The sequence below is a fragment of the Buteo buteo genome, chromosome 4 (genome assembly GCF_964188355.1).
Source record: "Buteo buteo chromosome 4, bButBut1.hap1.1, whole genome shotgun sequence".
NCBI lineage: Eukaryota > Metazoa > Chordata > Aves > Accipitriformes > Accipitridae > Buteo > Buteo buteo.
The window spans coordinates 53,521,373-53,534,642 of NC_134174.1; the positions used below are offsets into that span (position 1 = coordinate 53,521,373).

The 13,270-nt window shown below is 56.0% G+C and overlaps 1 protein-coding gene across 2 annotated transcripts; it reads left to right on the top strand.

Annotated features, from left to right (window-relative positions):
* Positions 1 to 571: 571 nt before the first annotated feature.
* CPN1 (carboxypeptidase N subunit 1) lies at positions 572 to 13,082 on the top strand. Of its 2 annotated transcripts, none has more exons than XM_075026167.1 (9): positions 572 to 1,293; positions 4,346 to 4,542; positions 5,224 to 5,379; positions 5,859 to 6,041; positions 7,570 to 7,681; positions 8,410 to 8,549; positions 8,850 to 8,949; positions 10,851 to 10,969; positions 11,319 to 11,464. In XM_075026167.1, the coding sequence occupies exons 1-9, from the start codon at positions 1,071 to 1,073 to the stop codon at positions 11,451 to 11,453; spliced, it is 1,365 nt and encodes a 454-aa protein (XP_074882268.1). In that variant the 5' UTR covers positions 572 to 1,070; the 3' UTR covers positions 11,454 to 11,464. The 2 variants fall into 2 exon arrangements, with proteins under 2 accessions (XP_074882268.1, XP_074882269.1); XM_075026168.1 differs by lacking the exon at positions 11,319 to 11,464 and adding an exon at positions 12,849 to 13,082 and having other exon boundaries at positions 582 to 1,293.
* The last annotated feature ends 188 nt before the right edge of the window (positions 13,083 to 13,270 follow it).

Sequence of the window (13,270 nt, forward strand, 5' to 3'; positions counted from 1 at the left end):
CCCTGAGGTGAACGCTGCCCACGGGGCCGAGGATGTACCCGGCAGAGGGTTGGAGAGGAACCAGCTTCCCCCACATCCAGAAACGGTCTGCACCTCTTTATTAACAGACAGCGAGGCATCCTCATCTGCCTTTAGGCCCTTGAGCTCTCCTCTGCTGCCAGTTGCCCAGGACCTGTTGGTATCATTATCATGCCCGCTCCCGGCGCCGAGCAGGGCGAGACCAGCGCTCTCCTCGCTGGTCCCTGCTCAGCAAACTCCTGCATCAAGCCCCACGCCGCCCCGTCCTCCCCCCGCAACGCCCCAGCTCGGCTCTTTGGGCAGGCAGCCGCGGGGAGGGCGATGCGGTCCCTGCCTCCGCTCATCCCGGGAGCGGCGGGACTGCCGGGGCGGAGGGGCCGCCAGACCCGCGGAGCCTGCGGCGATGTCTCCCTCTGCTTGCCCAGGAGATGGGGCAGGAGAGCAGGCGCGGCTCCGAGCTGGCGGCCGGGCCCCGGGGAGGGGTGGGGGGGAGCGGCGGGGGCTGCCCGCGGCGAGCAGGCGGGGGCCGGGCAGGGCTGCGGGAGCCGTGCGGGCAACCGGGGCCGCCCCGGCGCCGTCCCCACCGCGCTCGGGTCTTGCCCCACGGCAGGGCTCGGCGACGGGCATCGCCCCCGCCCGCCGCCCCCCTCTGCTCTCCTCTCCTCTCCCCCCGCCCCGCCGCTCGCCGTGCGCTTGGCAGCCCCGACGCCCTCCGCAGCCAGTTTTCCAGCCCTGCGCTTCTTCTGCAGGGACGGCCCGTGGCTGCGGGGGCCTGTTTACCGTCCGGTTAATAAGTGAGCCGGGGCGGGGGGGAAAACTCCTCCGACGGCGGGGAGCGGGCTCGCCGGCGGGCGGGCGGGCGGGGGGAGCATTCCTGCGCCGCGGGGCCCCAGCGCGCCCCGCTCCCGCCGCCCCCGCCGCCCCCCGCCCGCAGGTGCAGGGGGCTGGCACTCGGCAACTGGAAAGAGCTGGTTGGAGTTTGCACTTTAAGCTCCCGGCGGGGAGGGAGACGGGGGCTCGGAGCTGGTCTGGGCGCCCGGCGCCGCGGGAGGATGGCTCGGTGGCTGCGGTCCCTGGTGGGAGCCCTGCTCCTGCTCGAGGGGGCGGCCGCCCTCAGCTTCCTCCACCATCGCTACGAGGAGATGGTGCAGGCCCTGTTCCGCGTGCAGAGCCAGTGCCCCTACGTCACCCGCATCTACAGCATCGGCCGCAGCGTCGAGGGCCGGCACCTCTACGTGCTGGAGTTCAGCGACTACCCCGGCATCCACGAGCCCCGTAAGTACGGGGCGACGGGGACGGCGGTTCGGAGAAGCCGGGCTTCGTCACCACGCTCCCTGCCACGCGGCGCCGGTGGGGCACAGGGCGGGGGGTATCTCCCTTTCCAGGCAGGACTCCCGACGATGCCCGGGTGCCAGGCGGTGCCAGCTCCGGCAGAGACCCTGCAGCCGGCCCAGGGACGCGCAGGCAAAACCCACACGCGTGCACTGTGCTCGCGTGAGCTGCGGCGTGGCCCGGGCGCGGACTTTGGACGGAGCTCTGATTTTTCGGCACGAGCTAACACGAGAACCCAGGCGAGTCCATCCCAGCACCCCACCTGCCCTGCCAACCTCTCCCTCCCAAAACAGCGTTGTGCGGGCAGGGAGAGGCAGCAGCTACCCTCCACCCTTTGCTGCCGGATAGCGGCAGGAGGGAAGAGTTCGGCCCTTCCTCCTCCAGACCCCACAGCCGGGGGGGCAGCGAGCGGGGCACTCCGGCAGAGCGGGCGCTGGGCTCCCGCAGGCTGTGCAGCCCCTGTGACAGGCCCGTCTCGGGGATCTCTACCTGCTGCCACGTGGCCCTGCGGAGCCTTGGCAGCGGTGGCCCTCGGAGCTGCTGCCTGTGCGGCACGGAGACGCCGCGGAGCCAGACCTTGCTGGCAGCCAGGTGCCCCTGGGGGGCTGAGGGGACCAGCTGGCTCTCCGGGCTGGGGGCATGCACACAGGGCTCCCTCTCTTCCCCGACTTGTGCCCCTGGGCCGCAGAGGCGAACAGGGCTCTGCCTCCTTTTTTGCAGGATCTTTTGCTTTTTCAGATCCTGGCTGGTGTGGTTAAACGCGGGGGCTGACAAGTTCAGGCAGCCTAGTCACGTGGAAAACTGCCGGCAGCGCTGCAGGGGTGAGCGGGACCCGTACCTGTGCCCCCCTCAGCGGAGCAGCCCCCCCAAACCCCACAGCACCCCATGCCTGGCAGCAGCTCGCCCAAGGACGTGCTGCACGGGGGGCATGCTGTTCCCCTCCTGTGGCCCGGAGTATCACCTTCAGGGGGGCCGGGAGGCGGGATGGGAGGCTTCCCACCCTGACCGCCTCCGCGCCAGCCCTGTTCAGTACAGGGAAATGTGCATGGTGCTCAGGACACCTCGGGCACCTCCACAGCACATCAGGGGCTGATTCAAAGCAAGGAGTGAGCAAAGGGCGCTGGTAACACAACACTGGATTTTAGACTTGCAGAACCACAGGAGAGCAGCTGGAAGGGCCGTAGGGGATGACCGAGATCTCCCCTGCCCCAGACGAGCAGCATGGGTCACCCTCAGGCTGGCACTTTCAGCTTGTAGCATGAGGACTTTTGGAAACTGGATTCCCTTAAAGGCCACGGAAAGTAACTCCAAAAAGCAAGCTTGGAGTCAGTGGGCTTACATGCAGTAATTAGGGCTTGTATGTCCACGTGGATAATGTTTAGGGGTCTGCATGTTGAAAAAGGCTGACAAGTCCTGCTGCAGACTCGAACAAAGCAGAGAAGGAGAGTCCCTGCTGAGACCTTATATTTTTTAAATAAAGGCTGCACATATCCCCAGGACATTTTTATAGTTTTTTTTAACTGGATTACCTAATTAAATCAGTTCTCATCCTAATTAAATCAGTTCTCATGTCCCTGAAATCTAACCAGGTCAAAACATGTTGCCCACCTGTGGTGTCCTGCACTGAGGCACAGCAATCAAGAGATATGGAAAAGCAAAACCTTTTGCCAAAATTAGAATTTTTTTTAGAATCTGTCTTCAGCATGTCTGGATGCGGTGTCTCCTTCCCACGCGGCAAAGGCACAGGGGATTTTGGAAGCAGCAAATGCCTGACATGGGGCTGTGCTGCCTTTTGCCTCAGGGATCCTGACAGACACTGTACGTGGCAGCAGGGTTGCACACTGCCACTGTGAGTCTGGTCACTGCTGGTGGCCGGAAAACTCACGGTGCAATGGGAGTCTCAAGCTCTGGCAAGCCGATGTTTGTAAAGACACACTATTTTTTCCTGACCCCTCCATGTGAAAGTCAGGCTCCCTTTTTAACTGAATTCTTCTGGTGTCTCTCATCCTACCAGTGCTGACTCCAGCCTGCAATGGGACATTTTATTTTCCCACAAGAAACTGCTTTAAAAGACCCTCTGCGAAAGCGTATCCCGTCCCTCGTGTGTGTGCTGCCTCTCCATCAGCAAAGCAGCAAGTCCTGCTCCAGGCACTGTCTGCCTGTGGTCTCGAAGTCTGTATTTTGAGACCTCATTTTAGAAAAGTCAGTGGCAAGAGATGTTTTTGCTCATAACAAAGCTGCCTGAGGGACAGTTTGATCCATACTCAACTCAGTCACTGAGGGTTTCTCCAGACTCTTGTCCCTGTCCCTTGAGGGTGAGGAAGCGCCTAAACCTTCTCCTTGGAGGGAGGTAAAGGGGAGGGAGAGAGGAAACCACTGCTGCCTCCCACCAGCACGGGAGTCAGGGGCTGACAGGCAGCAGCCAGAGACAACCGTGCCCTTCCAGTGAAAGAGCATGGCTCGCCCCAAGCCAGGGACTGATTTTATCCTGCAGAGTAATGAAAAGCTCCTGAAAGCATGCAGAGCCAGAAATGTGCCATGCTGGTGAGAGGCACTGACAGCAAACTGTGAAGGGCAGAGGTGGGAGAAATGGCCTGTCCCCTCCACTGCCACCCACTGCAGAGCTGGGAGGCCCCCGCACCCCAGGGCTTGGGGCGGCAGCAATCCTGCTGGTGTTCCCTGGTCCCTCTGTGCTGCCTCTCCCCAGCGCGAGACCAAACCACCTCCAAATGCATCCTCTCGTGTGCTCCGAAGGCGAGCAGCAGCCCAGTGGAGAGCCTGAGCTGCCCCCAGGGATGCTGGGGCAAAATGCAGGGGAGCTCATGTGAGAACCGTGCCACTCTCCCTCAGTGAGGTTTGCATTTTCCAGGGGAAAGAGCCATTTCACACCATTTATTGGGGGTCCTTTGGGCTTGACCGGGCTGCCTGCAGTAGAAATTGGCTTTTCCCCCCATCCCAGCCCTGGCTGATGGTGTCACTCTCTTGCTCTCTCCAGTGGAGCCAGAGTTCAAGTATGTCGGGAACATGCATGGGAACGAGGTGCTGGGCCGTGAGCTGCTGCTGCAGCTCTCCGAGTTCCTGTGTGAGGAGTACCGCCGGGGCAACGAGCGGATCACCCACCTCATCCACGACACGCGCATCCACATCATGCCTTCCATGAACCCCGACGGGTACGAAGTCGCTGCCAAGCAGGTACCGGGCAGCGATCGCCTCCTCCAGCCGGGTAGGGGCAGAAGCCCTTCAAATCCCTGTGGGATCCCCTTCACGATGGCTATGGGGAGGGGGCATCCTTCCTCTCCATGCCCTGCCAAATTTGTCCCCCCAACCGGTGTCACTGCTTCTCATCTCCCGTGCCAAGGGCTCGTGCTGTGTGTCCTGCCACAGGTGGCCCTGGCAGATGATGGAAGAGGCTTTCTACACCTGTCTTACCCTCCCCAGAAGTTATTTGTCACAGGAGGGTCACTGCAAATCCCCTGGCCCAGGCTGGGGAAGGGGCAGCTGAATGCCACTGTCATGAGCAGACAGGGACATGAGGGACAGGGCAGGGGGGGAAAGCCCTCTAGTTCCCCCCAAAACTTCACCCATTCCTTTGTGCCGCTAGACCTCGGGAAGATATTTTATTCATGGCTCTTTCAGCTGAGGTAAATTGTTTATTTGGTTTGTGCCTTGCTCTGTCACCCTGGAAAATGAAGATATTGTTATTGACTTTCCCTGTCAGTACCAATACTCTTTATTCTCCTGCCAGCAATAACACGCGTGTTGCAACTCAAAGGCACCGAAGCGCCGTTACGACGGCCGGTCCCTGCCGCCCTGACACCCAGCCTGCCTGCGCCCATCCTGTACTCACCCCCGTGATGCACCTTTGCCCCGTAGGGCCCAGACAGCAATGGGTACTTGACGGGGAGGAACAACGCCAATGGAGTGGACTTGAACCGTAACTTCCCTGACCTCAACACGTTCATGTACTACAGCGGGGAAATCAACGGGCGAAATCACCACATCCCACTGCCTGACAACTGGAAAAGCCAGGTACCGGTCTGGGGTGCTGTGAGGGTGACAGCATCTTAGAGTGGCTCAGCATGCAAGCAAATATACTGTCCTTTACCTTGCACAGTGCTTGTCTCCTTCTCTGTGCCTTCTGCATGCAGAGAAACAATCTAATCCTGTCCCGTATCACAGCTGGCACCTCTGCCAGGAAGAGAGGGTGGCACCACGGCCAGCCTGGGCGGAAAGTTGCAACGCACAGGGCAGAGGAGGTGGCACGTGCTGGCTAACACCCGTGCCTCAGGTTTTGGGGCTGTGCTGGGAGAGCTGTAGCAGGGTATGCACAGGAGGAGCCTGCTCTACGTATTGGGGCGGCAGTGGAGAACGGAGGAAGCTGCAAGGGCTGAAGCAGGCACATTGCAGGGCAGGGTCTGATGTGACCGATCGCAGCCCAGCGTGGGGCAGCAGCTGGCCCAGAGGTGGCTGAGCTCTTCTCCCTGTCCCTGTCCGTGTTCTCCTCACAGGTGGAGCCGGAGACGTTGGCTGTGATCCAGTGGATCAGCAGCTACAACTTTGTGCTCTCAGCCAATCTGCACGGTGGGGCGGTGGTGGCAAATTACCCCTATGACAAGTCCCAGGACCAGCGGTTCAGGAGCCACCGGCGCACGGTCAACACGCCTACCCCGGACGACAAGTTGTTTCAGAAGGTGAGCATGGCCCCCGGCAGGTGAGGGCATTCCCACAGCCCTGGCGGGGTGCAGCGTGCGAGAGCTGGCTGGGAGTCTCTGGTCACTGCCTCATGCAGGAGCCGAGCCAAGAAATGTGTTGGAAATAACTGTTAGCAGACTACGGCATTTCTGCCAGCCACCGGCTCATGAGCCAGGTCAGGGCAGTCCCACTGTGAGCCAGTCCCACCACATAGACAGGCCAGTCTTAACCCTCAGGAGCCCCTTCCACATCCGTGCCCTGCCTGGGTTCCCCATAACCCCAGTACCACCAGTGTCTTCAGTACCACCCTGCTCTTCCAGAGCTGGAGCCTGCCCCCAGCTTTGCTGCACCATCGTAGCATGTATATGGGTTTTTTTCCCAGAGAGGTGGCAGGGTCTGGCTGGGGGTCTGCTGAGAGCAGGATAAGGGAGGTGGGTGCCCAGCAGGGCTTGCAGATGGTGAAGAATAAGGAATACAACAAAAAGAGCACCAGGAGCTTAGGCAGACATCAGGGAATGTATCGGTCCGTACTGCTGATCCTGCTAACACTAGCTAAAGCCAGTGGTTTTTCTCCATTGTTAAAATGTCCCAGAAAACAGCGCCTTCAGTCACTGCTTCCATTAGGAAATACCCAGCACAAGAAAAAGCAAGTCTGCGTTAGAACAGTTAATGAGAAAAATAAGTCTGAGCTGGAGTTCAGCCTTCTCTGGAAGCAGAGGCTGTGCAGGGGCTTGCCAGGACCTGCTGGGATCAGGGCTGTGCTCGGACCCAGATGTAGAGAGGCTGCAGTCTGGGGCGTAGGCTAATGATACCCACATAGCCTCAGAAGTCAGAAATGTAGTGAAGTAACTGTTTTCCTGCTGACAGAACGAGATTACACCAGCATCTGAACCATAATACAAGGGTATAGAGGTTGCATTAGAAAATGCAAACACCGGTTTCTCTTAAACTGTGTCTTATGCAAAGGACAGGCTTTGGATGCAATGGCCCAATTTTAGCCCTGCCTTTTTGTCTAAAAATAAGCAGTAACCTTAATAAGGGCAATAAACAAGCGGTTGCTAGAACCAGAAGTTGCCCAAACTCTTTCTTAATCCAAATTCTCCTGATATATATGGTATCTGCATCCAGACTGATACTGGTTAGTTTTCCTCGCATATCTGCTCCCCCTGTTAGTGCCATTTGCTGGCAGGGAGGGTCAGCACCAATGGGGCTGGATGCCCCTGGGTGGGCCCAGTGCCCTCCACTCCCTCTCGTCTCAGCAGGAGCAGGGCAGAAGCCACCTGTGCCCTCAGCAATCCCCAGCTTACCAGATTTCTGCTCTTCCTCCTCCACCTTCATCTGCCTACATTTCGTAGAGGTCCCGGCCACCTTGTGTTGTATTTCATGGCAGGAGCTGACTCCTGCTTGACTTCCCTCTCACGCTCCCCAGCAAAGCCTGTGTGGGAGGGAGGATGTTTTGCCCAGAGCCGGGCAGGGTCCCTAGCTGCACGGTGCTGGAGCTGTGACCACCGGCTGCTCTTTCTCTAGCTGGCCAAGACCTATTCGTACGCCCATGGCTGGATGCATCGTGGCTGGAACTGCGGGGACTACTTTGCCGATGGCATCACGAATGGGGCATCCTGGTACTCACTCAGCAAAGGTAAGGGCTGGGCAGGTGAGCACCACCCGCAGCAAGGTGTTGAGCTGAATGGAGGTGAAGGGATAGATTAGAAACCTTAGGACAGGATGGGTTGGGGAAGGGCTGTGGCAGCAGCACTGTGCCCATTACTAGACACCATTCTGGTGTCTGCGTCTCAGACTGGGAAATGGCTTGGGAAGACTGGAAGTGGCTTGGGAAAGAGCCACAGAAATAGCCGAGGTCTGCAGAGACCTGCTGTGTGCTGCTGGATGAAGGAAGCATTAATCTGTTAGTGTATTTGAAAATGCCACAGCATAACTCCATCAAGACCCAAAACTGTGACCAAAGGGAAGACCTTTCTTGTAGCTGCTGGCTTCTGAAAAATCTCATTAAAAAAGGCACAATGACAAAACTGAAAATCGGCAAGTTAGGCTAGAAGAAAGATTGAAGAGGGACTGGAAAGAGATACATAGCCCCTGCAGTACCCAACCTCCCTGATCTTCTGAAGGCAGTGGTGAATGATCCTGCTGAAGGAGAGAGTTGGGCAACCAAAAAGGGAGGGGGCTGCATGGAGGGAGAAGGCTCTAGTCATGCTGTCATGGAGGGAGGATGCTGCACCTGCGGAGCAAAGAGGGAAAGCGGGACGGTTCTGGTAGAAGATAGACAGGGGCCAGGATGTCTGGGACACGGGAGCAGGGAGGGAAGGGAGCCTTGCGTTCCCCTGGCCACAGGCTCTTCTTCTCTTCCAGGCATGCAGGACTTCAATTACCTCTACACCAACTGCTTTGAAATCACCCTGGAGCTGAGCTGCAATAAGTTCCCCCCCGAGGAGGACCTGGAGCGGCAGTGGATGGCCAACCGGGAGGCCCTTGTTGCTTTCATTGAAGAGGTAAGGGGGCAGTCCTGAGACCTACACCCTTCTGCAGGCCCCCGTGGGCCCTGATGGTAGGGGACCGGTAGGCACGAGGGGTGGAAGGGAGGTGGTCGTCGAGCTCACTGGGTGCTCTAGTTGGTGGCCTTTGGGGAGGCTGTTGTGTCCTAAACTGGCTCTGCTGGGGAGAATCAGGAGAACCAAGGGTATGGGGAAAGGTGGGGTTGTCCCCAGAGCTCTGCCCTCCTCTGGTGCTTGGCAATACCCTCTTGAGCAAAGGAGGGTCCTTGAGCCAGCAGTCTGTCTCCCTCCCTGCAGGTTCACCAGGGCATCAAAGGGATGGTGTCGGACGAGAACAACAATGGCATTGCAGGAGCAGTGATTTCTGTCCAGGGAATCAGCCATGACATCACCTCTGGTGGGTTGTCAGTTCCCTTGCATGCTGTCCCTTTTGGATACAGCCTCTCGGAGGCTATCTGGGTATGTGGGAGGAGGTTAGTAGGCGAGGCTATAATATGTGTGGCCAGCATGGTTTGCATCCCAAAAGTTAGCTGCAAAAAATGTGCCTGTGCACCCTGAACCAGGGAGGGCTTAGGAAAACAAGAGGTGAGAACTGGAATGCAAATCTTATTGTAAAGGACTTCGGAAAGTCAGCTCCTATTTTATCTGAGAGAGGAGAAAATACATTTGTATATAACCAAAGAGAAAATTGAGAGAATAATCTACTCAAGGTGAATCTACACAGAGCTGAAATAGTTGATAGCAAAGGACACGATGGCAGAACAAGATGAAGGACTGAAAGTTCAAGCCAGACAAATTTAGACTGAGAATGAAGTGCCACTTCAGTTTATCCAAGTTGTGGTGGTTTCTCCTTTGCTGGCCGATTTTAACCTCCTTTTCATAAACACCCTTCTCCAACTGGACTAGGCATTACAGACTGGCTGCAGAAAATAGCCGATATTCCAGCTCTTCAGAGGTCAGACTATGAAATCATCACAACTCCTTCTGGCCGTAGGTCTGTGACTCAGTAGCACTCTAGTATTTGGCACTTATTATGCCAACCTGCATAGGAAAGGGGATTGTGCAAGAGATCACACAGTCACAGAGGTGCTGGCTGCAAGAGCCCTCTGAGGTCTTCTGTCCAACCTCCTGCTTGGAGCAGGTTTGTCTCCAATGTTGGCTCTGATCAGCCATGGCTCCCTGCAGCTGATTCTCACTGACCCTCAAGGATGGAGATTTCACAGCCTCTCTGCTGACCTGTGCCAGGGATCCACCACCTTTGAGGTGAAGCTGTGCTCCCTGATCCACCCTGAAGCTCCCAGGCTGCCATCTGTGGCTGCTGCCCATCCTTGTGTTGCCTGGCACTGCTCAGAGGAGTTTGGCCCCATCACCTTTGTAGCTGCCCTTCAAGTAGCTGCCGGCTGTGAGCAGACCCCCCTCCAGCTCCCCCAGCTCTCCTTGTGGGGCCTGAGCTCTCCCTATGGGTCAGGAGCTCTGGTTCTCCCACATCTCTCTTGATCTGGGGGCATCAAAACTGGCCACAGTATTCAAGGGCAGCCTCCCCAGGACTGAATGGAGGGGGAAAATGATTCCCTTTGACCTGCCAGCCACCCTCCCTGTTTTCCCTTGGAAGCCCCTGACTTGTGTGTCTCACTTGTACCAATTAGCCCCACCTAATGCTGCCTGCAGGCTGCCTGCAATGATTACTCAAATTTTCAATACCCATCCAGTTTCACAGATGGGAATATACTGAAATTGTCAAAGTAATTCATAATGTGCTGCTGCCTCACTGTTGGCTGTCCCTAACCACACCAGTACACAGTCCGTCAGAGTGCTCGTGGGGCTTCCTTATGCAGGGAGAATCAGGGAGTAGCTGAGCTGATGAGCAATTAAAACTCTGCTGATAACCCAAATGTGGCAGAATTTTATATGACAGGAATTAGAAATTGTGTTATGCATAAGGAGTCAGACTGGAGCTGAGATTGCCTAAGGCCAGTCAGGTCTGCTGTCATCTGACTGGCGAGTGCTCAGATTTGCAGCCTCCCTGCACAGGCACAGCCAACACTGCTGTACCATCCCCTTTCTTTTGGCATTTACTTGCAGACTGACCTCTCCTCAGTGGCACTAATGAGACATCACTTGCAGTCTACCAATGTTAATCCAGCCTTGCGGTAGCCAGCAGATTTGGAAGGAAGGCCAAAAAGTGCCTGGGTTTTGAAGGCTACACGTCCTCAAGGAATTAAACTCGGGAAAACCTACTGGAATATCTTTTGCTCTTCTGCACGTGCATCCTGAGTGCTTTCTCTTCTTGTGTTCCAGGTGATACGGGAGATTATTTCCGTCTGCTGCTGCCTGGTACTTACACTGTCACAGCCTCTGCAGAGGGGTACCAGCCCCAGACGGTGACAACAATGGTGGGCCCAGCTGCACCTTCATTGGTGAGTTAGGCTACATAGTCACGAGGATGTCTCAAAATGTCTTCACCCCAGGGAGAAAGAAATGCAGTGGGGGATGTCTAGTGAGTAGCGGAGAAAGGAGATGGGATGTAGAGCATTGCCAGTGGCTCCAGGCTGTCTGCTTTGGCAGACACAGGGCTCCCTGCAGCTCACAGAGAGGGACAGGGTGAAGGCAATGCCATGTGCCTCTCGATTCCTTACTGAGGGCTCACAGCTGCACTGGGCTGCCGTGCCAGCTCCTGTGTCCCTCTGCCTCTTGGCCATGGGGAGAGCCCCTGGCTGGCTGGGGCTGCTGCTCTTCAGCTCTCCCTCCATCCTTCCCACTCTCCAGGACGTGATGATGTGGAGACAGCATCTGTTCCCTCAGGCTCCGTTATCCCCCTGGCTCCGTGGGTTTCAGTGCTCTGCTACCATCTGCATCCTGCCTGGGACCAAACACGCTATCAGACTCGTAGCAAGAGGCTGAAGTCTGCCTTTCTTTCTGCCGAGAGCACCCAAGACAGATGGGAACTGGGTGCCAACAAAGAACAGCCAAGCACCTTTGGGAGATGAAGTGCTCTTGACACCAGTGTGGTCCCTACAGCGCCTTTCTGAGGGCAGGCCGGACAACTAGAAGTTGGTTATAAAAACAATGGGTGGTGATTCCTGCCCCTGCTGTTGCGTTATGAATGTGGTGGGACTGCAGATGCAGCCTCCTCTAAGGACCGGCAAGAACCCCCTGGCTGCGGCATCCTGGCACATCATTTGTTTCACTGCATGTACACTGGTCAGGCTCTGCCATAAATACACTGTGGTGGTTCTCCCACCCTCCCTCTCTTGATCCCACCCTACCCAGCCTCTGAAGTTCTTCCAGAGCTGCCCTTTTCTCAGGATTAGAAACCTTCTAATTTTCGTCCTAAATTTATTTATGGTCAGTTTATCCCTATTTGTTCTTATGCCAATGTTGTGCTTTAAATAGCTCCTCTTCTTCCCTGGTATTTATTCCCTGATGTATTTATAAGGAGCTGTCAAGCCCAGTCCTAGCCTTTGTTTTGCTCAGTTAAGCACCCAGCTCTTTGGCTTTCCTTTTTAAAATAGATTCTCCTTTTACCATGTTACTGTATAAGACTGATTTGTTCCCTGATGGTATGATTTTTGCAGATCTCCTCTCACAGCAGCTCTCCTGTCCCCTGCAGCACCTCCCATACTCACCATTCACCCCATCCCTCCCCCAGGAAGCCCACACAGGCCCATTCCAGTTTCACCTTTCTGTGTAGCCTCCCCATTCCCTGTTTATCTGATGCTGTGTCCTGCACGCTCCTTGTCCCCTTCTCTCTCTTGTACCTGCTTGCATGGCTGTAGTGGATGGAGGTTTCTTTCCTGGATCTTTTTTTGCCTGGATGTACTGAAAGGACTGGTTGCTGAAAGACTGATTGAGCAGGATTCAGCTTACAGGCTGCAATTGAAAAAGGACTGTCTGTCCTAAACCAGCCTGTGTATTAAATATTCAGAGAGATGCAAAGCAATGCTATTTCTCTACTTTCTGGTGAGAAAAGATGAAGAAAGAGCATAGCTCAATCCATTGCCTTTCACAGCTCATCTTCTAAACCATCCTAGGACATCACATTGCCACAGGAGCAACTCTCTGCGTAAGAAATGTAGCTGATTGTTGGTACAATATTTTCCACAGGAAAAAAAAAATGTTTCCAGCTGATTTAAGAACTGAGTTCCCATTGTATCGTAACACTGGCTGAGGCCCCTTACTGCTTGTCTTGGCCCAAGAGTCAGCTTTGAAGGCTAGCAGCAGAGGCAGGTCCTGCAGACCCCTGAGCCAGCAGAGCGCACACACGGTCTTACACAGTTATTTTTGTTCTTTCTCCAGGTGCATTTCCAGCTCAAACAAGATGTGGTGAGGAAGGCCCCAGAGCGTAAAGCCTCAGGCACACGCATGAACAACAAAGCCCATCAGAAGAAGGTAGTGCCAAGAGCCACCCGCCGGGGGACCCAAAGATGAGGATGGCTCACTTGGCTGAGAGCTAGGGGAAACCCTTTATACAAGGCCTGGCTGATGACTCCAGCCAGTGAACTTTCCAACAGTCCAGCATGAAACTAGCCCAAATTATTAGGTTATTAAACAAGGAAGTATTTAATCCCTGAGCAAATTGTGAAGTCATTCACAACAAAATGTGCCTGGGCTGTGGTTCCCCGGGCAGTGTGTCTGTAGCTGCTGAGCTCTTCTCCTGCGCTCAGTCCATCTCGGAGAGCTCTGCTCCCTTCACTCCTGGACTCAGTTGCTACAGCCCA